Consider the following 24,497-nt stretch of genomic DNA (forward strand, 5'->3'; position numbering starts at 1 on the left):
GATGAATCTTTAAATGTGGATGTGTATAGTTGTATTGTTATAATTTTATACTGATAAAATCAAATAAAAATTATTTATAAAAAAGATTTAAAGTGGGCAGGAGTATACAAGTGAGTTTATTGTGATGAGAATAGGCCACTGTGAGCCTCAAACTCCCCCTTCTTTCTCATTTCTTCTACTGCAACAAGAAGTTTCTCTTTGTACTTTTGGCTCAAACTACAGTTTGCTGTTCTCTGCAAAGAAACGAAATACCGTATTTTTCGCCCTATAGGACGCACTTTTTCCCCTCCAAAAATGAAGGGGAAATCTGTGTGCGTCCTATGGGGCGAATACAGGCTTTCGCTGAAGCTTGGAGAGCTAGAGGGGTCAGTGCGCACCGACCCCTCTCGCTCTCCAGGCTTCAGGAAGCTATCAGCAAGCCCTGGGAGCCCATGGGAGTTCCCGCAGGGATCCCTAGGCTGCGGATAGCAGCCTGCTGCACGGAGCGCGGGGCGCCCTGAAGCAGAGCGCCCCGCGCTTCGGGCAGACATCGGGTAGCCCCACAAGCTCAGGGGACAGCGGGGAGGCGCAGCGCCGCCATCCCGCTGTTCCCCGATCTGGTTTGGAGGCTGGGGCTGGGGAGGAGCGCGCTTCTCCCCAGCACCAGCCCCACAAGCTCGGGGGACAGCGGGGAGGCGGAGCGCCGCCATACCGCTGTTCCCCGACCTGGTTTGGATTCCCCGACCTGGTTTTGGGGGGGAAATAAAGGGGGGGAATTCCTTTATTTCCCCCCCAAAAAAACTAGGTGCGTCCTATGGGACGAAAAATACCGTAGCTTTGGGGAAATTTGGGGGCACTTTGGCTGATGTGGTTGCCCCCTCTCTCCCTCCCTCCCTTTTCAGGTTTGCGCAATGGCTGCAGCCAAGCTAAACACCCTCCTTCAGACCAAAGTGCTGGACAACCAACTGGAGTCCTGCTACCTCCTGGGAAGGCTGGAAGGCATTCTGAGCAGATCGATCAAGGAAAAGACAGAGACCTACTCTTTCCTGATCCCTCTCGTCCGGACGCTGGTTTCCAAAATATACGAGCTTCTCTTCATGGACTTGCACTTGCCCTCCCTGCCTTCGACGAACGGGAGCCCTTCCTTTTTCGAGGACTTCCAGGACTATTGCAACACGGAGGAATGGCAGACTTATATTGCTAAATTTGTAAGTCGCAAGGCCCTCCTTCGGCCGTCGTTTTTCCTTTCTCCTTCTGGCGATCACACGGGACCCCCGGACATTTGACGGTCTGTTGACCCTGTGCCACCACTGTGATTGCTTTCTTCACTGCCACCACCCTGTGGACACACGGAGTCCAGCCAATTGTTAACATCAACAAATAATCAAGTTTATTTTTAAATGCAGGAACAAGCTTATGGTTTCAGTTAACTTTTCTTGTCAATTTCTTAATCTTAGTTCCTAACAACTTCAAACTGATTATCCCCAACTATCTGCCTGACTCTGAAGTGAAGGCCCAAGACAGGTGTTGATCATTATATGAGCTGCGCACAGGTGGCCTGAAGTGAGCGAGCTACCACCATTCCTGTGGAGCCTCCTTTTATTGAGACAAATATGCAAGCCAGGCAAATACAGTGGTGCCTCGCAAGACGGAAATAATTTGTTCCGCGAGTCTATTCGTCTTGCGGTTTTTTCGTCTTGCGAAGCACCCCTATTAGCGGCTTAGTGGATTAGCGCTATTAGCGGCTATTAGCTGCTAAGCGGCTATTAGCGTCTTAGAAAAAGGGGGGGGGAGCGAAAAAACTCGCAAGACTCGCAAGACGTTTTCGTCTTGGGAAGCAAGCCCATGGGGAAATTCGTCTTGCGAAGCGCCTCGAAAAATGGAAAACCCTTTCGTCTAGCGGGTTTTTCGTCTTGCGAGGCATTCGTCTTGTGGGGAACCACTGTACATTTTGGGTTGTGACCTTTACACATCTTCTGTCCCGAGATTGTGGGGTGGTACAAAGCTATTTTGGCACCTGTTCTACAGCGTCATTTTCTCCTTGCACAGTGTATGACGTAGGAGACAAAAGGTCTCTAAGGAAAAAGGTTACAGACAGGACACTGCTGACTTCTGAGACCGCAAAAGGTCAAACATAGGTGGAACGATGTACCAGACAGCTGTGGCTTGTCTGGGGGGGGGGGGTTTCCCTGCACCCCAAGGTCACGCGTGCAGGCAGATGTGGCTGCCTGCTGGTGGGGAAGTGTGCTCCCTCCAGACCCCACCCCCCACTCTCCGCGATATACCTACATGACTGCACCTAACCATTCTTCTCACTCTCTCACAATACAACTCTACCAACCCACACCTAATCCTCCCTCTTCCTTCTTCACCTCCCCAACCTCAACTGACTTTCAAAACCTCCCACTCTAACTTTTACTCCTCCCTTGCATTCCCACTGGCCAATCACACCACACTCATTTAACCCTTTCCTTATGACCCACCTAGGAGTCAGACGCCACACTCCTGCACAGGAGAGAGGAGGCGTGTTCACTCTAACCCTCTTAACCTTTTGTGCACCAGATCATTCCACATATGAAACAGTACGAACTCAACACTTTCAGCGACGGCCACGAGCGCATGGCAGTATTTTGGAAGGATTGTTATGAGGAACTGATGGTCAACATCCACAAACGAGAGCGGGAGCGAGGAGAAAGCAAGCTCAAATTCCAGGTGACATTTCATGACTTCCCAAGCAGAGCAGACACCACAAGAGCTCTTCCTATGGGATCATTGCCTGGCCAGGAAGATCCCAATTTGGTCCAAGGATGGGGGTGGCAAAAAACCTCTCATGGGTAGTCAACCCGGTGCCTTCTCGATGTTGCTGGACTTACAACAACAACAACAATAATAATTTTTATTTATATCCCGCCCTCCCCAACCGAAGCCGGGCTCAGGGCGGCTAACAACAGTAAAATAGTGCAGCATTCTAAAAACATTATAAAAATTAATTAAAATCAAATTGATGGCAACCAAAGGAAGGAGTCAGGCTGCACCCTGACCAAAGGCCTGGTGGAAAAGCTCTGTCTTGCAGGCCCTGCGGAAAGATGTCAAGTCCCACAGGGCCCTAGTCTCTTGGGACAGAGCGTTCCACCAGATCGGAGCCACAGCCGAAAAAGCCCTGGCTCTAGTTGAGGCCAGCCTAACCTCTCTGTGGCCTGGGACCTTCAGGATGTTTTTATTTGAAGGCCGTAAGTTCCTCTGTGGGACATACCGGGAGAGGTGGTCCTGTAGGTACGAGGGTCCTAGGCCGTATAGGGCTTTAAAGGTTAAAACCAGCACCTTAAACCTGATCCTGTACTCCACTGGGAGCCAGTGCAGCTGGTAAAGCACCGGGTGAATGTGATCTTGCAGCGAGGACCCCGTAAGGAGTCTTGCCGCGGCATTCTGCACCCGCTGGAGTTTCTGGGTCAGTCTCAAGGGCAGCCCCACGAAGAACGAGTTACAATAATCCAGTCTGGAGGTGACAGTCGTGTGGATCGCAGTGGCTAGGTCAGGGCGAGAGAGGTAAGGAGCCAACTGCTTAGCTTGGCGGAGATTAAAAGATGCCGCCTTTGTTATAGCTGTAATCTGCGCCTCCATGGAGAGGGCCAATTGACAAACCTATTGACTGCACCTTCCTTCCTCCCTGGCTGTTCTGACTGGGACTGGGGGGGGGGGGATATAGTTCAAAACATCTGGAGGGCACAAGGTTGGGAGAAGGTTCCCCTAATCTTTGGCCCCAAGGCTTTCTGAAGACACCTTTTGTTTTCAAGGCTGGCGGCAGATCCGTGAAATCAACTGGATCTCTTTTCCAGCCTTGGGAGTCTTTATTTGGAGAATGACTCAACGGAATGATTTCCTTCTTCTTTGCCTTTTGCTGTTTTGGAGAGTATTAAAACAGCCCCTTGCATAGATGTTTCCATGTCCTTTGACAACCCCTCTTGCATTTACCTCTTGGGTCCCGAACGCCCTGGAACGCGGACGTTTTGGCTCCCAAACTCCGCAAACCCAGAAGTGATTGTTCCAGTTTGCGAATGTTCTTTTGGAACCCGAACATGTGACGGGGCTTCCACAGCTTTCGATTGGCTGCTGGAGCTTCCTGCAGCCAATCAGAATCCGCGCCTTGGTTTCCGAACATTTTGGAAGTCGAACGGACTTCCGGAACAGGTTCCGTTCAACTTCCAAGGTACGGCTGCATTTAAATGTTTCAACTTTCCCACCTCCAGGAGTTTTTTGTGGAGCCATTCAACCGACGGGCACGACAGGAAAATCTGCGTTACAACAGCATGTTGAAGCAGCTGAACAATCAGCACACGGCAACTCTCCGACAGTGGAGAGCTGCTAAACTGTACCTCACGTGTGAGCAAGGACCCTGGGCTGAACGGTAGGTGGAGGGTTCCCTTTTCTCTTGCTCCTTCAGGTACCATTTTGAATCTCTTTGGAACGACTCTTCCCTATCAAGCTGGTTAGCTAAATATTCTTTTGATCCTATGTGTCTTGTACATTAAGGTTCGGGCTACCCACGTGTGGCGATCACACAGGGTCCCCGGACGTTTCACCATTTATTGATCCTGCTGCCACCACCCAGGCCCTACCTGGTACAATACGGAGTCCAGTCAGGGTTAAATTGGAACATAAAATTTTGTTTATTTATTGCAGTTTAACAAGTGTGTGGTTTCATAAACGGTATCGGTCAATTACAATCATGGGCTGCCTATCCAGACCTATAACTTCCACTACCTGCTCTCACTCACTAAACCACCTCTCAGATATTTACCGTATTTTTCACTCTATAAGACACACCAGACCATAAGACGCACCTAGTTTTTGGAGGAGGAAAACAAGAAAATAATATTCTGAATCTCAGAAGCCAGAACAGCAAGAGGGATCGCTGCGCAGTGAAAGCAGCAATCCCTCTTACTGTTCTGTTTTCTGGGATAGCTGCGCAGCCTGCATTCGCTCCATAAGACGCACACACATTTCCCCTTACTTTTTAGGAGGGAAAAAGTGAGTCTTATAGAGCAAAAAATACAGTACTTGTCTTCCTAGCCCCTAACTATTCCTGACTCAGCTTATTTCACTACACTAACTCAACCTACCCCCAGACTCTATCCCAATTCACTCCCACTCCAACCAACCACCCAACTCCCAATGAACTTCTCCCTTTGCCCCTCCCAGAGCTGGTTTTATAGTCCCTCTGACTCCACCCCCCTGGGTCCTGATTGGGTAACCCGTTTAACTATTTCACCTCCAGCACTCTCATATGTTAACGTCACACCATGTAAAGCTCATTTTCCAGCAAATAATTTCTGATGCACACATTCCTATGCACACATTCACACACCCCTGAGCTTCAGGATTTTCCTCCCTAGTTAATCCTTTTCACAGTTCAGTTATGCAAAGACCCATGACCATTCTGGTACTTTTAACATATTGTGGAAGCTAGGGCTTTGGTGGATCAATACAAGATCTTGCCAGGAAAATGGGGACAGTGGATGCCATATAAGGAGAGGTAGATTCTCTTCTCCATCCTCACTTGAAAATGCCTCTTCTAACATACGGCCGTGCTTGTCAACGTTTGGGTCTAAGGTTTTTTTTTAATGTGTTTTGTCTAATCGAGGATAGACTACCGTATTTTTCACTCTATAGGATGCACTTTTTCCCCTCCAAAAATTAATGTGTGTTCATCCTATGGAGCAAATGCAGGCTCCTTGGCTTCAGCGATAGCAACGCAAAGCCTCCAAAGCGCAGAGGGAGAGTTCCCCCTGCACTCCGGAGGCTTCGCGTTGCTTTCGCTGAAGCCTGGAGAGCGAGAGGCGTCAGTGCGCACCGACCCCTCTTGCTCTCCAGGCTTCAGGGATAGTTGCCTGAAGCCTTTGGAGCGCAGTGGGAACTCGCGCTGCAGCTATCCCTGAAGCCTTTGGAGCGCAGCGGGAACTCGCGCTGCAGCTATCCCTGAAGCCTTTGGAGCGCAGCGGGAACTCGCGCTGCAGCTATCCCTGAAGCCTTTGGAGCGCAGCGGGAACTTGCGCTGCGCTCCAAAGGCTTCGGGTTCCTTTTGCTGAAGCCGGAAGAGTCTTGTTCTCCCGGCTTCGGCAGAGAGGGAGAGCTGCGCAGCGCCCCTTCAGCCAAGGGGGAGGAGAAATGGAAGGGGCTCCGTTTCTCCTGCCGCTTCGCTGAAGGGGCGCTGAGCAGAGAGGGGGAGATTTTTTCCCCCTTGTTCTTCCCCTCCAAAACAAGGTGTGTGCTATGGTCGGGTGCGTCCTATAGAGCGAAAAATATGGTAACCTGTGACCTTCCAAATGCAGTTATCTCCAACTCCCATCGCCCCCAGCCTGCTTGGTCAAGTAGAATATGTTGTAGTTTAACAACATCTTGGGGTCCACAAATTGGCCACCCTAGAGAATCCTATCTTCCCTGGAAGAATACAAGCCAAAAACGATGCTTATCAAAGACTTCTGTGCCCTACGTGCTAGGGAGTTCTCCAACTCAGCTGGGGACTGAAGTAGATTACCTTTGGGGGGAATCCCACCCTGTGAAACCCATGCAGAAACAGGTCTTCCACGACTGTCAACAAACCGTTGCTCAGGGCGTTAAGCGGCTGCAGCTTGTTTGTGAATTTTGAAATCCACCTGCAGCGATGTTCGTCTTTGATTTAAAGCTTTTTCTTTCTTGTTTAGTTTTATTGGAGACCCTTGTAGCAGTTAAGTTATGTGTCTGATGCATGTCAAATTATTTTGGGTATATTCCTTTCGCCAGGAAGCTAAATCGTATTCACTGGAAACTTTCAAATGTGGAAAATTACTCACGGATGAGGCTAAAGTTGGTACAAAATTACAATTTCAACTCTCACCAGGAGGCCAGTGCCCTAAGGGATAATCTAGGTGAGATCTAATATCTTTTTTTGAATAAATTTTATTTTTGCATTTTCTGTTTTACATAAACAAATGAATCAAATACATAAACATACAATCCCTTCTGACTCCCCCCCCCCAGATCTTAATGTAATGATTTCCCCCTCTGCATCTCTTTCATAATTTTATTCTTATTAATCCTTTGTCAGTCCATAGTTCAGATTTTTACTACGAGTTTTCTGTCAATCCTACCAATGTATGCAATTGTTTACAATAGCTTTTCAAATCAATTAGAAATCTTCCCCATTCTTTATTAAAGACTTCCTCTTCCTGGTTTCTGATTCTCGGCATAGTTCATCAGATGGTTTTGCCATCTCGGCATAGTTCATCAATTTTGTTTAGTGTGTTTTATAAACTCATTTTTTTAAAATCTTAAAATAGTCTGATTCGTCTCTGATCTCTCTCCCCCCCTTGACTTCAGGAAACTATGTAGTCTAAAATATGTCTGTGCAAATCAGTTTGTTCTCCCCCCCCCCCCCGCATCCCTTGCAATGATTATAACAGTATAATATGAACAGAAACCATATGATTTAATAGAACTTTTGTGTGGTTAACTTCCTTCACCGATATACCGTATTTTTCACCCCATAGGGCGCACCGGGCCATAGGGCGCACCTAGTTTTTTTTGGGGGGGGGATAAAGAAAAAAAAGTTTATTTCCGCCCCCCCAGGTGCGGGGCTGGGGCGGGGGAAGCCCGAGCTTCCCCCGACCCCAGCCCCCAGAACAGGCTGCTATCCGCAAGAAGTGGGAGGTGCTATCCGCAAGAGGCGACTTCGCACAGCTCTCCCACGGCTTGCAGAGAGCTGCGCGAAGCCTGGGGGCGCTGAGCTCAGCGCCCCCAGGCTTCGGGGTGCAGGCAGCTCTCCGCAAGCCGTGGGAGAGCTGTGCGAAGTCGGCAGCTCTCTCACGGCTTGCGGATAGCTTCCTGAAGCCTGGAGAGCGAGAGGGGTCGGTGCACACCGAATGCAGGCTTTCAGCGAAAGCCTGCATTCGCCCCATAGGACGCACACACATTCCCTCTTCATTTTTGGAGGGGAAAAAGTGCGTCCTATAGGGTGAAAAATACGGTAAGTCTAGCAGAATGCAGCTCACTTTGTAAAATCTCACTTTATCTCAAAAGGAGTCCAGCAGGCGCTGCCATCGAGCGAGGCTTTGCTTCTGGAGGCTGTGAAGCAAGTGAAAGTCAGCGATATGGAGGATGATATACTTGAACTGCCAGATGAAGATCCGGCATCTAATACAAGCATGTATGTCGCAAAGCCTGGTTATCCAGAGGCTGGAATCCAAAGAGCTGCTTTGTTCTTGCCCAAGGGCGCAGTAGGATTTCCAAAATAAATTTGATTTGAATAGCTGATGGCCATGCCTTTGTCACAGATATTCCCCCCCTCCAGGTCCCCTCTGTTTTTAGAAGTTATTTTACACGTGGGCACGAGGAAACTCCTTTAAAGAAGCACAAACCCAGAGGTTGAGCGGAACTAATTTTGCAGGTGTTTTGGATGCCAGACCAAACGTCTCTCCAGAAAAGAATGGTTAAATCTGTTCTGCGCAGGTCCACTCTGTGTTGTTGTTGTAATTAAAAATGTGACTTAAGCTGATTGATCAGTCCAGCGTTTTAAAGATTATTTTATGCATGAGGAAAAAAATGTTAAGTCCCACATTTAGGTACAAAAATACAAGTACAGTATAGGTTGAGGAAACCTGACTTGGCAGCAGTACATGTTAAAAAGATCTGTGTCCTGGTGGCTCACAAGCTGAACAAGAGCCAGCAGTGTGATGTCCACATCACAATTAGTAATAGTCTGAATCTATTCTGAGCTAGACAGACTACATCTGGAATACCATGTCCAGATCAGGGCTCCACATTTTAAGAAAGAGATTGGCAAACTGCAATATGACCAGAGAGGACAATACGGTGAGAAATCGGGAAACAAAGTCCTATGAGAAGTGATTGAAAGAGTTGTCTATGTTTAGTCTGGAGAGGAGAGATGATCTGAAGGACTGCCATGAAGAATCATAGAATCATAGAGTTGGAAGAGACCACAAGGGCCATCGAGTCCAACCCCCTGCCAAGCAGGAAACACCATCAGAGCACTCCTGACATATGGTTGTCAAGCCTCTGCTTAAAGACCTCCAAAGAAGGAGACTCCACCACACTCCTTGACAGCAAATTCCACTGTCGAACAGCTCTTACTGTCAGGAAGTTCTTCCTAATGTTTAGGTGGAATCTTTTTTCTTGTAGTTTGGAACCATTGCTCTGGAGCAGCAGAAAACAACCTTTCTCCCTCCTCTATGTGACATCCTTTTATATATTTGAACATGGCTATCATATCACCCCTTAACCTCCTCTTCTCCAGGCTAAACATGCCCAGCTCCCTTAGCCGTTCCTCATAAGGCATCGTTTCCAGGCCTTTGACCATTTTGGTTGCCCTCCTCTGGACACGTTCCAGTTTGTCAGTGTCCTTCTTGAACTGTGGTGCCCAGAACTGGACACAGTACTCCAGGTGAGGTCTGACCAGAGCAGAATACAGTGGCACTATTACTTCCCTTGATCTAGATGCTATACTCCTATTGATGCAGCCCAGAATTGCATTGGCTTTTTTAGCTGCCGCGTCACACTGTTGGCTCATGTCAAGTTTGTGGTCAACCAAGACTCCTAGATCCTTTTCACATGTACTGCTCTCAAGCCAGGTGTCACCCATCTTGTATTTGTGCCTCTCATTTTTTTTGCCCAAGTGCAATACTTGCAAGAAGTGCAAGAAGATGGAACACACCTGTGCTCTGTTGCTCTAGGTGTCAGGACTAGAGCCAATGGGTGGAAATTGCAGGAAGCAACTTAAGCAGAGGTTGGATGACTATCTCTGTTGAGGATGCTGTAGTTGGATCTTGCATTAAGGAGCCTGCGTTGAGCAGTGGCTTGGATTAGATGGCTTCTAAGGACCCTTCCAAGTCTATGATTTTGTTTGCAGTGGTGGTCAGCTCAAGTTGGAACCTCTGCCCAAAAGGTGAAAAAGATTAGACCTGACCCACCCACCTCTACCACGTTTGTTTGATGGTGATAATCAGAGATGCGTTGCTGTACTAGGAACAACATGAGGAGCTGCAAACCACCTACGTGCTGCATTTAAATCAGAACTCAGCTCTTTTAGGCATGATAAAACTGCTGTGTATATTGTTAGGGGAGAGTGCAAAGAGAGCTATGGGTGGGGGGAATAGAGAGTTGCATCTTCTGAAGCTCCCCGTTGATTCTAGCCTGTCATTTGGTGTTCCTGCTGCAGGGATGAAAAGGAGGAGCAGAGCCAGAAAGAGAAACTTGTGCTCTCTGAAGACTGCGAACTTATTACAATCATTAATGTCATCCCCGGCAGGCTGGAGGTCACTACACAGCACATTTACTTCTACGATGGCAGCATTGAAAAAGAGGAAGGTGAGGCCTACAATGTAATAACAGCGAGCATTGTGTGGACAGTTTTGCTGTACGCATTTTAACTTTGGAATTACCATACTTTTTGCTCTATAAGACTCACTTTTTCCCTCCTAAAAAGTAAGGGGAAATGTGTGTGCGTCTTATGGAGCAAATGCAGGCTGCGCAGCTATCCCAGAAGCCAGAACAGCAAGAGGGATTCCTGCTTTCACTGCACAGCGATCCCTCTTGCTGTTCTGGCTTCTGAGATAGCTGCGCAGCCTGCATTCGCTCCATAAGACGCACACACATTTCCCCTTACTTTTTAGGAGGGAAAAAGTGAGTCTTATAGAGCAAAAAATACAATACTCTGCTGGGGAAAGTTTAAGGACCGCCCACTCTCAGATTCTGCTAGTGAGTGAGCAAGACATGGAACAGAGACGTTCTGTATTGTAAAGGTTTTAGCACCAATAATAAAGCTTTTGAAAAGACCAAGGAGGCATCTTTCCTGATTGCTCTTGAGCAACCACCCGATAGCCATAACACTTGTCAGCTTAGGATTTGGTACAGATGAAATCAGGCTGCAAATTTGGATTACATAGGGGGTAAATACGGGTGTTTGCCAAGCCTTATGTTAGGTGATGAAGCGATGAGAGTTGCTCCTGTAAAAAGCATGGGAATTGTGCAGTTTCTTGAACTGTGGCAATACGAAATATTGCACACATGGCGTTTCCTCATGTGTGTTTGATGTCCCCAAGAAGGTTTAGTTTCTCGCGCTGCTCAAAGACAGGAGCACTGTAGCTCCAAATGAAGAAACTGGCTCTCTTTTCCCTTGAAGCCTCGGTGCATTCCTGCATTTTGCCACTGTTCAGTTTTCCCCCAGGAAGCGCTGCTCATAAGGAAATGCTATGCTGTTACAGGGCCTGGGACTTGGAGGTGTGCCATTAAACTTGTACGTGTCACATGTGCAAATATACAGATACCAAAGACAATGTTCCTGTGTAGGCAAGAGGGGTATGCGCGTTTGCAAGTTTAATGTTTTTGAAGCGTTTTGCCGAACCTTGCTGCTTTGGATTCAAATAATAATAATAAAGAATAATAATACAGTGGTACCTTCGTTTGTGAGCAGCCTAGTTATGACAATTTTGGATTACGACCAATTCAAACCCGGTTTGCCAATTTTTTTTTATTATGACCTGTTTTTGTTTTTTGGGATTATGAACAATTTTTTTTGGTTTACAAACAATTTTGGGGGGATTACGGCCCCTTTTTCTGGGAGGCCCCATTGGTGAAAGCGCGCCTTGGGTTACAACCTGTTTTGGTTTACGAACGGACCTCCGGAACGGATTATGGTCGTAAACCAAGTTACCACTGTAGTTTATTATTTATACCCCACCCATCCAGCTGGGTTTCCCCAGCCATTCTGGGCGGCTTCCAACAAAAGATTAAAAATACATTAAGACATCAGTCATCAAACAGGGCCGCCTTCAGATGTCTTCTAAACGTCAGATAGTTGTTTATTTCCTTGACATCTGATGGGAGGGCTTTCCACAGGGCGGGTGCCGCTACCGAGAAGGCCCTCTGCCTGGTTCCCTGTAACCTCGCTTCTCACAGGGAGGGAACTGCCAGAAGGCCCTCGGAGCTGGACCACAGTGTCAGGGTTGAACGATGGGGGTGGAGACGCTCCTTCAGGTATACTGTGCTGAGGCCGTTTAGGGCTTTAAAGGTCACCTCACCACCAACACTTTGAATTGTGCTCGGAAACGTACTGGTACAATAAGTTATATGCCTGCTCAACATATTTCACAACAATGACCATCTCTTCTTTCCAGGTATAGGTTTTGATTTCAAATGGCCTCTTTCTCAGATTCGAGAGATTCATTTGCGTCGCTATAACTTGAGGAGGTCAGCGCTGGAGATCTTCTTCATTGACCAGACCAATTACTTCCTGAACTTTAAAAAGGAGGTATGTCTTCTTAAAGGTGAAATTCATAGCAAGGTGACCTCTGGCAGTTGCCGCATGGTACAAAGATGAACAGTTTTCAACTCAGCTGTACAATGTAAACATTCCTGACTGGTTGAGGATATATTGCACTATTTGTTGATTTCCCCAGAGAAATTTTTTATCTCAAAAATCCAGCTCTTTGAAAAAAGTAACTATAAACCTACTGAAATCGGCATTCCATCATAGCATAAGAGAGTAAAGATTTGTCTTTTTGTGTAACTTGTTTTTTATTACTCTGAATGTTTGATGTACATAATTCTTTGATAAAGTGCTAAAGGGGGAATCAAAGGCGTGGTTTTATTGATAAGCTGTTAAATTGGCTGCGAAACAGCAGGCTTCTAAAGCAAATTCATTGGACTGGCTCTTGAAAAAGACAATTGTATAACCAGACATAGAAGATTAATGGGCGATATTCAACATTAGACATATTCAGACTGGACCTATTAAAATCGTTGGACTCAAGTAACTAGTCCAATGATTTCAATGGATCTGCTGTGAGTATGACTTAGTTGGCTTGAGTAGACATAAAAAGTTAATTTTCTAGAAAGCAGGAGGGATAATATTTGATTCAATGGTCATTAAATTCATGTGTGGGGTGGGAGGAAACAGTAAGGGAAAAATTACATTCTTTCCAGAATGCTTATTTGGCATTTTCTTGGATGAATTAATCTATTGTACTCTGTTATAGGCAAGAAATAAAGTGTACAGCCGAATTCTGTCTCTATGTTCCCCAAATATTAGTGGGACAAGATCTCCACAAGAATTATTTAAAGCATCTGGACTGACCCAGGTAAGAAGATGTTGCCAGGAATGGCTTGGGAATTTGTTTTATTTTTAATTATGGTTTCTGTTGTAGGGTAGAATCTGGGTAGCTTCCTCCTGCCCTTTTAAAAAGCCCAGAACCTAACCGTTCTCTCTCCCAGTGATTTCCCTGCTTCAGAACTCAGGAAAAACCCCATTTTTTTTTATATCGGGGATGGGGAACATGTGGCCTTCCATTGGCCGCTGGACTACAGCTCCCATAAGCCCTGAACACTGGCTGTGCCTTGGGGGCTGATGGGAATTGTAGTCCAACAAATCGCTAGCAGGTCACAGGTTGCTCATCCCTGCTTTACAAAACATCCCCAGTAGTCCACTCTGCTGACATAATAATACTTTTTGCAAACCACTTTTGAGTGCTATGTGCTATAAAAATACGTAAAATAAATATACAAAAGGCAACCTCCACCTCTTTGTGTTCTGATCCCTCTGTTAAGAAAAGCCTGTTGGCAAAGTATAATACAATAAGCCCTAATTTGTGATGTGTAAAAGATGGAGTTCCCATTTCCAGATACGACTGGGTTTTTTCCATCCTGCTGATGTTTGGTTAGCCACATCAGACACAAAATTTCTGATTTGGATGCAGCATGCACATTGCCATAGCTGTCAACTTACAGATTTGAAAATAAGGGACCAGCAGCCTCAAAAATAAGGGATCAGCAGCCAAAATAAGGGATTTTAGTCAGCCAGCAGCCAAACGAAGCCTCAAGCAGTGGTTCCCACAGCGCAGCAACCCGGCAAAGGGGATGCAGCAAGGAAAACCACTGTCACCTCTCCGCTGGGAAGTGCTGAGCAAAGGCGAGTCCCTAGGCAACGCGGCCTATTTGATCGGCACAAGGCATGCAAGCTACACCCCCCAGTCGTTCTTAGACTCCTTATTGGGTGAGCAACGCAGCCAAGCAACACAGTTGGAGCCTCCCTCCTCCCTGGCCGGCAGGGAGGGAGGGAGAGGAGCTGCTTCCTTTGAAACCCGGGAAATTTAAGGGACATCATCAAAAAGGGACAGCAGCGGGACACGGCGCTGGGATAAGGGACTGTCCCGCCAAATAAGGGACACTTGACAGCTATGCACATTGCCCATAAACATGACAGGGAAGCTTGCACATGAACTTTATCGGTTAATCACTTGTCATATGGACCCACCAGCGCTCCTGCTCTTTGAGCACTTGTAAGGCGGACCGGTGTCTCTTTCCTAGAAATTCCTAACGGACTTCCTAGGACCAGGAATGCCCAGGGGTTCGCTCGAGGAAAGCCATCACAGTCAAACGGTAACACAGGCTTCCTCAACCTCGGCCCTCCAGATGTTTTTGGCCTGCAACTCCCATGATCCCTAGCTAGCAGGACCAGTGGTCAGGGATGATGGGGATTGTAGTCTCAAAACATCTGGATGGCTGAGGTTGAGGAAGCCTGTGGTAACACATGCCTACTCCAGATGGCCAGTAGCAGTGCAGAATCGGAAGGAATTCCAACCAAAGCCTTGTGGTTTTGTTTACAATTTTAAGAGACTTTGAGCCATTGTGTTAGGGCGGGATAAAAGTCCAAAATAAATAAACGTGTAAACTTGAATTTCCCCCTTAATTTTGTCACCTGAAGATATGTTGTTTGGTTCATTCAGTTACAGTGGCCGTGCCACTGGAGCACGATTTCTGTTCTCATCCTGAAGCAAAGTTCTTAACCTGAAGCACTATTTCTGGGTTAGCAGAGTCTGTAACCTGAAGCGTATGTAACCTGAGGTACCACTGTACTAGCAAGATGTGTGGCCTAACTGTGATGCTCATTAACAGCTTTGATTTTTCGTTTTCTTTTATTTGTAGAAATGGGTGAACAGAGAGATCTCAAACTTTGACTACCTCATTCAATTAAACACAATGGCAGGACGAACCTATAATGACCTTGCACAGTATCCTGTAGTAAGTTTTCTCCCCATCCAGCTCCCAGTGTCTTCTTTTCAGACTAGAATTCAGTATTTACATTTGTGGGGAGAAGAAATGTCAGATCTGAAACCTGTTTGTCTTCCCCCTTCAAGTTTCCATGGGTCCTACAGGATTATACTTCAGAAGAATTGGATCTCAATAACCCAGCTGTGTTCAGGGATCTGTCCAAGCCCATTGGCGTGGCGAATGAAAAGAACGCGAAGGCTGTACTGGAAAGGTACTGTATTTCATTTAAAATGACCAAAGTATTTAGTTAAATTTGCATTCTTACTGGGGTTTTTTGGGGGGGGCAGGGAACTCTTAGTATGTTTACCTTCCTATTCTGTGTTCCATCTGATAATGATGCTGTTGATTCAAATGGTGGTAAGGAAATTCACGGAAGCTAAACATAGGTGGGAATCGATAGATGCGAGTTTAGTTGTTAACAGCATTTTGAGACACACTTGGCCCAAACTAGCAAGGAAGGAAGCAATACTTGAAGCTATGGGTGGGGCGGTGGTGGTGGGGAGAGCAAGAATAGCTATACTGTGGAACCTTGGAACAATTCGGAACCTGAATGCCGAAAACCCAGGAGTGAATGCTTCCGAGGTGCGTATCTCCATTTTCTCAATGGAATTTACTGACTGCCCATTGTGCCTCGGTGGTCGAACGTTTTGAAAGTTGAACAGTCTTCCAGAACAGATTGCGTTCAGCACCCGAGATACCACTGTACCTTGGTTCCCGAACTCAATCTGTTGTGGAAGTCCGTTCGACTTCCGAAACGTTCGCAAACCAAGGCGCAGTTTCTGATTGGCTGATTGGCCCCGGAAACAATGCCGACAGCCGAAACGGATGTTCGGCTTCCAAAAAACATTCGCAAACTGGAACACTTCTGGGTTTGCGACGTTCAGGAGCTAAGCCGTTCAGGAACCAAGGTACCATATTAATTGTATTGATAAATAACCATGGTAAAGAAAATAACCATGGTTCATTATTGAGACTTTGTGCTGTGTACAGCCATAAAGTAAAGGTGAAGGGACCCCTGACCATTAGGTCGAGTCGTGGCCGACTCTGGGGTTGCGGCGCTCATCTTGCTTTATTGGCCAAGGTAGCCTGCGTACAGCTTCCGGGTCATGTGGCCAGCATGTCTAAGCCACTTCTGGCGAACCAGAGCAGCACACAGAAACGCTGTTTACCTTCCCACTGGAGCGGTACCTATTTATCTACTTGCACTTTGATGTGCTTTTGAACTGCTAGGTTGGCGGCGGCAGGGACCAAGCAGTGGGAGCCCCCCCCCCCCCCCGCGGGGATCCGAACCGCCAACCTTCTGATCGGCAAGTCCTAGGCTCTGTGGTTTAACCCACAGCACCACCCGCACTCATCTTACTTTCAAACTAATGTTTGCTCTCCCCAAAATATGTGTGTTGCTCTTTATTTCCCCCTGTGTTCTAAAGTGAGCATAGTTGCAACACCCTGTAACAACGCCGTTTCCCAAACATTTTTGGTGGAAGAGTGTTTTTAATATCACAGGTGCTAACTGGTAACAGAATAACATCTTGGTTGGGGGGGTGGGGTGGGAATCCTGAAATGTTCATATACCGGAAATCAGCATTTGATTCATTTGGTGAGAGAATTCAGCTATGGAATGCCTATTCTCTCTCTCTCTCTCTTTTAAAGATATGAGAACTTTGAGGATCCACTTGGAATTGTCGACAAGTTCCACTACGGCACTCACTATTCCAATGCAGCCGGAGTCATGCATTACCTCATCCGGGTAGAGCCTTTTACCACATTGCACATCCAGCTTCAGAGTGGCAGGTAGGAGTATGACATGAATCAGTCGGAAACATCTCCCTCCTTGCTGTCTCGGTTAAGGATGAACCCTCCTCTCTCTGGAAAGCACATGTCTGGCATATTTTGTAATGGAATTCTACAAAGTATTGATCCAGAGCAGAACTGTGACGTATAGTTGTTGTTGTTGTTTGTTTAGTCGTTTAGACATGTCCGACTCTTTGTGACCCCATGGACCAGAGCACGCCAGGCACTCCTGTCTTCCACTGCCTCCTGCAGTTTGGTCAGACTCATGCTGGTAGCTTCGAGAACACTGTCCAACCATCTCGTCCTCTGTCGTCCCCTTCTCCTTGTGCCCTCCATCTTTCCCAACATCAGGGTCTTTTCCAGGGAGTCTTCTCTTCTCATGAGGTGGCCAAAGTCTTGGAGCCTCAGCTTCAGGGTCTGTCCTTCCAGTGAGCACTCAGGGCTGATTTCCTTAAGAATGGATACGTTTGATCTTCTTGCAGTCCATGGGACTCTCAAGAGTCTCCTCCAGCATCATAATTCAAAAGCACGACGTATAGTTAGCAGAGTAAAAACTTAAACACGTTGCAGGATTCCCAAAAAATAGACCAGAGGCAATTGTATTTCATCCAACAGAGCTTTACTGCTACTGAAGGCACATGAGCATAATGTTCACGGATCCGATACATTCAGGATTGGCACTGTCCATAAGAAATCCAGTTGTAGCAGACTTAACTTAAACTTACAATACCTTATAATAAGTCTAAACTAAGCACACTCTGTGCAGAACCACCACACCAGAAGGGGAAAAAAAGATAGAAAGAGAAAGGTTGAAAACCAGGCTCCTTCTGGCCCTACTTTTATAGTCAGCATGACCTTGACAGAAAGAGATAACAGGACCAGTTTTTAAGCCAGCTGTACTCAGCCTCTCTGAAGGAATAAGCCAAACGCCATGAACTTTCTGCTTGCTTCTTTCTCACAGAGAAGCTTCCAGAAGCCCCTTGAATTAATTAGAATAGGAAAGATCTCTGCACATCAGGTCAGTACTTTCTGCACTAAGAAATGCAAACTGATATATTTTATTTTCCCCAACCTGGGGGGAAAACAAGACAGTTACAGGATCATATCATGACATCTCTGCATACTGAAAAAATGCTCAACCCCCCCCCCCAGGAGGTAAGCACTTTTGCAAACATTTTCAGAGAAGCCACACATCTTACAAAATATTGGGTTAAAACAGGGGGCAGCAAACTTTTTCAGCAGGGGGCCGGTCCACTGTCCCTCAGACCTTGTGGGGGGCCGGACTGTATTTTGGGGAAAAAATGAACGAATTCCTGTGCCCCACAAATAACCCAGAGATGCATTTTAAATCAAAGGACACATTCTACTCATGTAAAAACACCAGGCAGGCCCCACAAATAACCCAGAGATGCATTTTAAATAAAAGCACACATTCTACTCATGTAAAAAGACACTGATTCCTGGACCATCTGTAGGCCGGATTTAGAAGGGGATTGGGCCGGATCCAGCCCCCGGTCCTTAGTTTGCCTACCCATAGGTTAAAACATTAGTGCATTCCATTGGACAAAATGAATGTGGATTTTACATGGATTGTAAGCTAATATTCGCCTGAAATTGCCCAGCTGCCATCCATAGAATGAGACCCACAAGTGTGGCGGAGTGGTTGCGCTGTCATTCGAGGGACTTAGCGACATTAGTAAAGAAACAGCAATTTTAATGTGATGCAAACACGCAACACCAGATGGCGCCAGAAAGCAAGGAATTTTAAAATGTGATTTTCCATAGGATTTTTCTCTCTTTTGTTGTAACGATCTAATTTCTGACTTATTTATAGTGCCTCCCCGGTGTTTAGATCCACCCTAGGATTAAGAAGGTACAGGTTCAGATCCCCTACCCCTTGGGAAGTTTTCTCAAGATGACCCTGGGCCATTTGCCGTTTCTTATCCTAGCCAGCATATTGGCTGCCCAGAACTCCTTGGAGTAAGGGAGGAATAAAAATGCAATAAATTAAGAAAAACAAGGCCACACACCTAAACCCATGTGCTAGCGGATAAATCTCATTGGATGTATTGGGGCTTAATAGACATGCTAGGATGGTGCTATAAAAATATACAGGAAGGTGGTTGGGATTATTATTTAAATTTACTTACTTGGTTTTTCATATTAAAACTTTACAGTCACATATCGAACATACAGCATAGAAACAAGATTCCAAAGAATCTCCAGGACTTCCCGCCTCACCTTTGTGGGTCCTATTGTTAATCGTTTCCTCCTGCAACTTTCATGATAATCCAAAATCTTTTACTTCTCCATTGCGTCCAAAATTCACCAAGTGATATTCCAACCCTGCTAACGAGTTTAACTGTTTACCATGGTTTTTAAGATAAGTTATAAATATCCTCCATTCCTTATTAAAATTTCGGTCTTCCTGATTTCTGTTTCTTCCCGTCATTTTGGCCATTTCAGCATAATCCATCAACCAGAGGTGGTTGGGATTATTGGCCACACCAAAGTAGAAAAGAAGCAAAGCTGCTCAGTTAAAAAACGGTTGGCTTCACATAATTTGCATTGGCAGGTACTCTTCGGGTTGCTTCTCGCATTTTACAGATAAGGAATAACAACTTGCCAGTTATTTACCATTGTTATGAGAATTATGGACGCGGGTGGCGCTGTGGGTTAAACCACTGAGCCTCTTGGGCTTGCCGATCAGAAGGTCGGTGGTTTGAATCCTCATGACAGGGTGAACTCCTGTTGCTCAGTCCCTGCTCCTGCCAACCTAGCAGTTCGAAAGCACGTCAAAGTAGATAAATAGGTACCACTCCCGCGGGAAGGTAAACGGCATTTCTGTGCACTGCTGTGGTTCATCAGAAGCGGCTTAGTCATGCTGGCCACATGACCCGGAAGCTGTACACCGGCTCCCTCAGCCAATAAAGCGAGAAGAGCACCGCAACCCCAGAGTCGGTCACAACTGGACCTAATGGTCAGGGGTCCCTTTACCTTTACCTATGAGAATTATAAGGTCTAAGATACAGTGGACGCTTGGGGTGCGAATGTAATCTGTGCGGGATGCACGTTCACAACTTGTAGCAGCGCGCATGTGCATGTTGTGACTCGGTGCTTCTGCGCATACACGACTGCCCAAACCTGGAAGTAACCCATTCCGGTACTTCCGGGTTTTGTCGGGTCTGTAACCTGAAAAAACACAACCTGAAACATCTGTAACCCGAGGTATGACTGTATAAAATAAATGTTCATAAATGTGCCAGGCAAACACATACATAAATATATAGACCACACGCCTGAAACAGTTTCAGTGACCTCAAATATTCCTCTGCAGTTTGGATGGAAACGGGAAAAGCCTCCCCATTTTTCTCTGTGCTCACAAATCCTGCCTTGTGTATGAATAGGGTGAGCCTGTGACCTGGACTCAGGAATTAAGTATTTACCATCACAAAAGAATGGCCAGGCTTTCCAGGTAAACCCATTTCCTGCCGGACAGGATTCTGCTGTAGGCTGCCCCTTCTGTGATGTATGTATTATGTACAGTGGTACCTCGGGTTAAGTACTTAATTCGTTCCGGAGGTCCGTACTTAACTTGAAACTGTTCTTAACCTGAAGCACCACTTTAGCTAATGGGGCCACCGTGCTGCTGTTGCGCTGCTGGAGCACGATTTCTGTTCTCATCCTGAAGCAAAGTTCTTAACCTGAAGCACTATTTCTGGGTTAGCAGAGTCTGTAACCTGAAGCGTATGTAACCTGAAGCATATGTAACCCAGGGTACCACTGTATTGGAGGGGGGGTCTTGAGCTACAGAGTGGCAATTTCAAAAGTCTGTATAAGGGTTTTCACACTATTGTTCTGGTTTCCTCTCCTCCCTCTGTGAGTGGGGGCCCCTGTTGCAACAGTTCAATAAAGATCAGGCTTACTAGCTGCTTTGCTTCCCAGTATTCTCTGCTGAAATAGATTGCTCGCCTCTTCTTCCCTTTGGCAAATGACTGTACTGTTGAAAAGGCGACAAGATCACCCTGGCCTATTTATTCTGAATGTTTGTAAGTGATGCCAATAAAGGTTTGATGATGATGATGATGAATACAGTGGTAGCTCGGGTTAAGTACTTAATTCGTTCCGGAGGTCCATACTTAACCTGAAACTGTTCTTAACCTGAAGCACCACTTTAGCTAATGGGGCCTCCCACTGCTGCCGCGCCGCCGGAGCATGATTTCTGTTCTCATCCTGAAGCAAAGTTCTTAACCCGAGGTATTATTTCTGGGTTAGCGGAGTCTGTGACCTGAAGCGTCTGTAACCCGAGGTACCACTGTATTCTCTGGTTGGCCTCTGATATTTTCTCCTATAGATAGAGAACCCACATAAGGACTCTATACGGGCTCTTGGGTTTAATAACACCATTGTGGACCACATGATGGTAGGATTGGGCCATTTAAGCTGTCAAAGGAATGCAGACAGCTGTGCTGTTTAAGCAGAATCCTGGTGTTTGCATTGATAGTATCCCTCCTTACGCCTTGGATTGCATTCAGAGATTTCTCAGGGCACATGTCCCATGTGTTCTCTAATCCACAGATTTGACTGTGCGGATCGGCAGTTCCATTCCATTCCTGCTACCTGGCAGGCTCTCATGGAGAACCCCAACGATGTAAAAGAGCTAATCCCAGAATTCTTCTACTTTCCAGAGTTCTTAGAGAATCAAAATAGTAAGTAGTGGAATGTTTTTCTGGCTGTGCGTTTCCCTGAGGAGAAGCTGCCTGGTTGTAGTTAACTATTCTAAGTAAAGTGCTTGGCTGAAATTTTGATCCCCTAGTTGCAGGGCACATAGAAATTCACATACAGCTAATAAGCATGGGAGTTGTTTTTAGCCAAATTACTGGTTTTTTAATGTATTTCAGAGGTGTATACCTCACAGATGTTGTTGGGACTCCAGCTCCCAGGTTCCTCATTCCTGATATATTCTGTTGTATAACTGTTTCTGAAATCCATTTAGAACTGTAGAGTTGGAAGGGACCCTGAGGATCATCTAGTCCAACCCCCTGCAATGCAGGAATATGCAGCTGGTCCATACAGGGATCGAACCTGTAACCTTGGTGTTATCAGCACCATGGTCTAACCAACTGAGCTATCCAGGCTCACAAAGTAATCATTTACCTGTGCAGCTTTTTTTTTTTTGTCCTCTCACCTCCCTTCCATATGGACTTTTAAAAACTCCTGATAAATGCTTCATTTATCGTTTCCGAGCACAATTCAAAGTGTTGGTGCTGACCTTTGGTCCTGTATACCTGAAGGAGTGTCTCCACCCCCATCGTTCTGTCCGGACACTGAGATCCAGCTCCGAGGGCCTTCTGGCGGTTCCCTCACTGCGAGAAGTGAGGTTACAGGGAACCAGGCAGAGGGCCTTCTCAGTGGTGGCACCTGCCCTGTGGAACACCCTCCCTTCAGATGTCAAGGAAATAAGCAGCTATCCTATTTTTAAAAGACATCTGAAGGCAGGCCTGTTTAGGGAAGTTTTTAATGTTTGATGCTGTATTGTTTTTAATATTCGGTTGGAAGCTGCCCAGAGTGGCTGGGGAAACCCAGCCAGTTGGTTGGGGTATAAATAATAAATTATTATTATTATTATTATTATTATTATTATTATTATTATTATTATTATTTATCGACAATTTTGATTTTGTGGTATAAATAATAAGTTATTGTTGTTTGTTTTGCATGGTTAATAGCAACCTAATTGTCTTAATTGCGGCTCTACAGATTTCAGCTTGGGTCAGCTGCAGATCTCGAAAGAAGTTGTGAATGATGTTCTTCTCCCGAAATGGGCCCAGTCACCAGAGGACTTCATTTTTAAACACAGGAAAGCTTTGGTGAGCTATTGATTGCCCTCTGGGCTCAGTGGAGTGTCGAAAATGCACATAGCACATGCTGCCCGCAAGGCTTAAGCTGTACGTTTTGTTGCTACCGTTTGATTTGCATGTACAATACTTTGCAGCGGCCTCCACCGCCACTTTTCCTGCGAGTGCTGAAACCCGTTCTCTCGGTCTGTCCTAGGAATCGGAGTACGTCTCTGCTCATCTCCACGAGTGGATAGATCTCATTTTTGGCTACAAACAGAGAGGGCCAGCTGCGGTGGAGGCCATGAATGTGTTCTATTACTGTACTTATGAAGGTACCAAGCTATGTTTTTCTTGTTTAGTCGTTTAGTCGTGTCCGACTCTTCGTGACCCCATGGACCAGAGCACGCCAGGCACTCCTGTCTTCCACTGCCTCCCACAGTTTGGTCAAATTCATGCTGGTAGCTTCAAGAACACTGTCCCACCATCTTGTCCTCTGTCGTCCCCTTCTCCTTGTGCCCTCGCATCTTTCTCAACATCAGGGTCTTTTCCAGGGAGTCTTCTCTTCTCAGGAGGTGGCCAAAGTCTTGGAGCCTCAGCTTCAGGATCTGTCCTTCCAGTGAGCACTCAGGGCTGATTTCCTTAAGAATGGATAAGTTTGATCTTCTTGCAGTCCCTGGGACTCTCAAGAGTCTCCTCCAGTACCATAATTCAGAAGCATCAATTCTTCGGCGATCAGCCTTCTCCAAACTATACGTTACTCTTAAATCATTGTATCGTGTGGGAAGGAGTTAAATGTGATTTACATGGCAAAATTATTGCAACTTGCTGATTTCTGCCTCATAGCATTTTATGGCTAATTCCCATTGAGCTACAACATCGAGGTAGAGTAGGGTGGGGGGAGGCAAAGTGTTAGGAAAACGTTCTTTAAAAAACAGATAAAAGTTCCTGGAAGCTTTAAAGAGGGTTCCAGAATTTTCTTTAGTGTGTAGGAGTGGCGTTCTTGGCTTGTCTGGTGTCAGCTGGAGGTGAAAATAAAGGGAGAAAGTTGCAGGCTGCAATTTCCGCACAAGGAAAGAGCATGTGCACACACACGCTGCCAGCACTGACAACAAGGTTGGAAATAAGACAATGTGTGCTGCTGATACTGTGGCTTTTGCTGTGTCAGGATTGTCAATTACTGGAATGAGATTATACTGTGCTGGAGAGATAAAGAAGGAATGCAAATAGATTGTACAGTGGTGCCCCACAAGACGAACGCCTCGCAAGACGGAAAACCCGCTAGACGAAAGGGTTTTCCGTTTTGGAGGCGCTTCGCAAAACGAATTTCCCTATGGGCTTGCTTCACAAGACAAAATGTCTTGTGAGTTCCTGCGGGTTTTCCCCCCTCCCCCCCCTTTTCCTAAGCCGCTAAGCTGTTTATCAGCTGATCCGCTAAAAGCTGCTAAACCGCTAATAGCGCTAATCCGCTAAGCTGTCAATGGGCTTGCTTCGCAAGACGAAAAAACCGCTAGACGAAGAGCCTCACGGAACGGATTAATTTCGTCTTGCGAGGCACCACTGTATATAAAAGTAACAGAAATGCTTGTGGGTCATCCCACGTCAGTTCAATGTGGTCATGCCACCCACCATCTCGGATTTTGATGAAACCTGGTGTACACCCTTCCCTTATGGTTGAAAGAAACCCCCTGAAATTTCCCCCCTGAAATATACTCGGAGTTGAGTGTGGATTTCATGCTCTTTATTCAGCTCATAGTAGTGAGGAATGAAAGTTCCCCTAAAATATCTGCT

The 24,497-nt window shown here is 46.2% G+C and overlaps 1 protein-coding gene across 4 annotated transcripts in view; it reads left to right on the forward strand.

Annotated features, from left to right (window-relative positions):
* Nucleotides 1-24,497, forward strand: part of NBEAL1 (neurobeachin like 1) — a 149,940-nt gene that overhangs the window by 105,154 nt on the left and 20,289 nt on the right. For all 4 annotated transcript variants that reach the window (XR_014153462.1, XM_081850394.1, XM_081850396.1 and 1 more), the window contains 14 exons: nt 882-1,187; nt 2,542-2,691; nt 4,227-4,384; nt 6,760-6,884; nt 8,035-8,161; nt 10,190-10,338; nt 12,147-12,280; nt 13,008-13,109; nt 14,953-15,048; nt 15,165-15,289; nt 16,729-16,869; nt 21,448-21,578; nt 22,630-22,739; nt 22,924-23,041. Coding sequence is in view for 3 of the 4 variants with exons in the window: in XM_081850394.1 (XP_081706520.1) it covers nt 882-1,187; nt 2,542-2,691; nt 4,227-4,384; nt 6,760-6,884; nt 8,035-8,161; nt 10,190-10,338; nt 12,147-12,280; nt 13,008-13,109; nt 14,953-15,048; nt 15,165-15,289; nt 16,729-16,869; nt 21,448-21,578; nt 22,630-22,739; nt 22,924-23,041 (1,972 nt within the window). In the remaining variant the exon portion in view is untranslated. The remainder of the gene's footprint in view (nt 1-881; nt 1,188-2,541; nt 2,692-4,226; nt 4,385-6,759; nt 6,885-8,034; nt 8,162-10,189; nt 10,339-12,146; nt 12,281-13,007; nt 13,110-14,952; nt 15,049-15,164; nt 15,290-16,728; nt 16,870-21,447; nt 21,579-22,629; nt 22,740-22,923; nt 23,042-24,497) is intronic.

Source organism: Podarcis erhardii, assembly GCF_964252035.2.
Source record: "Podarcis erhardii genome assembly, chromosome: 1".
NCBI classification, from domain to species: Eukaryota; Metazoa; Chordata; class Lepidosauria; order Squamata; family Lacertidae; genus Podarcis; species Podarcis erhardii.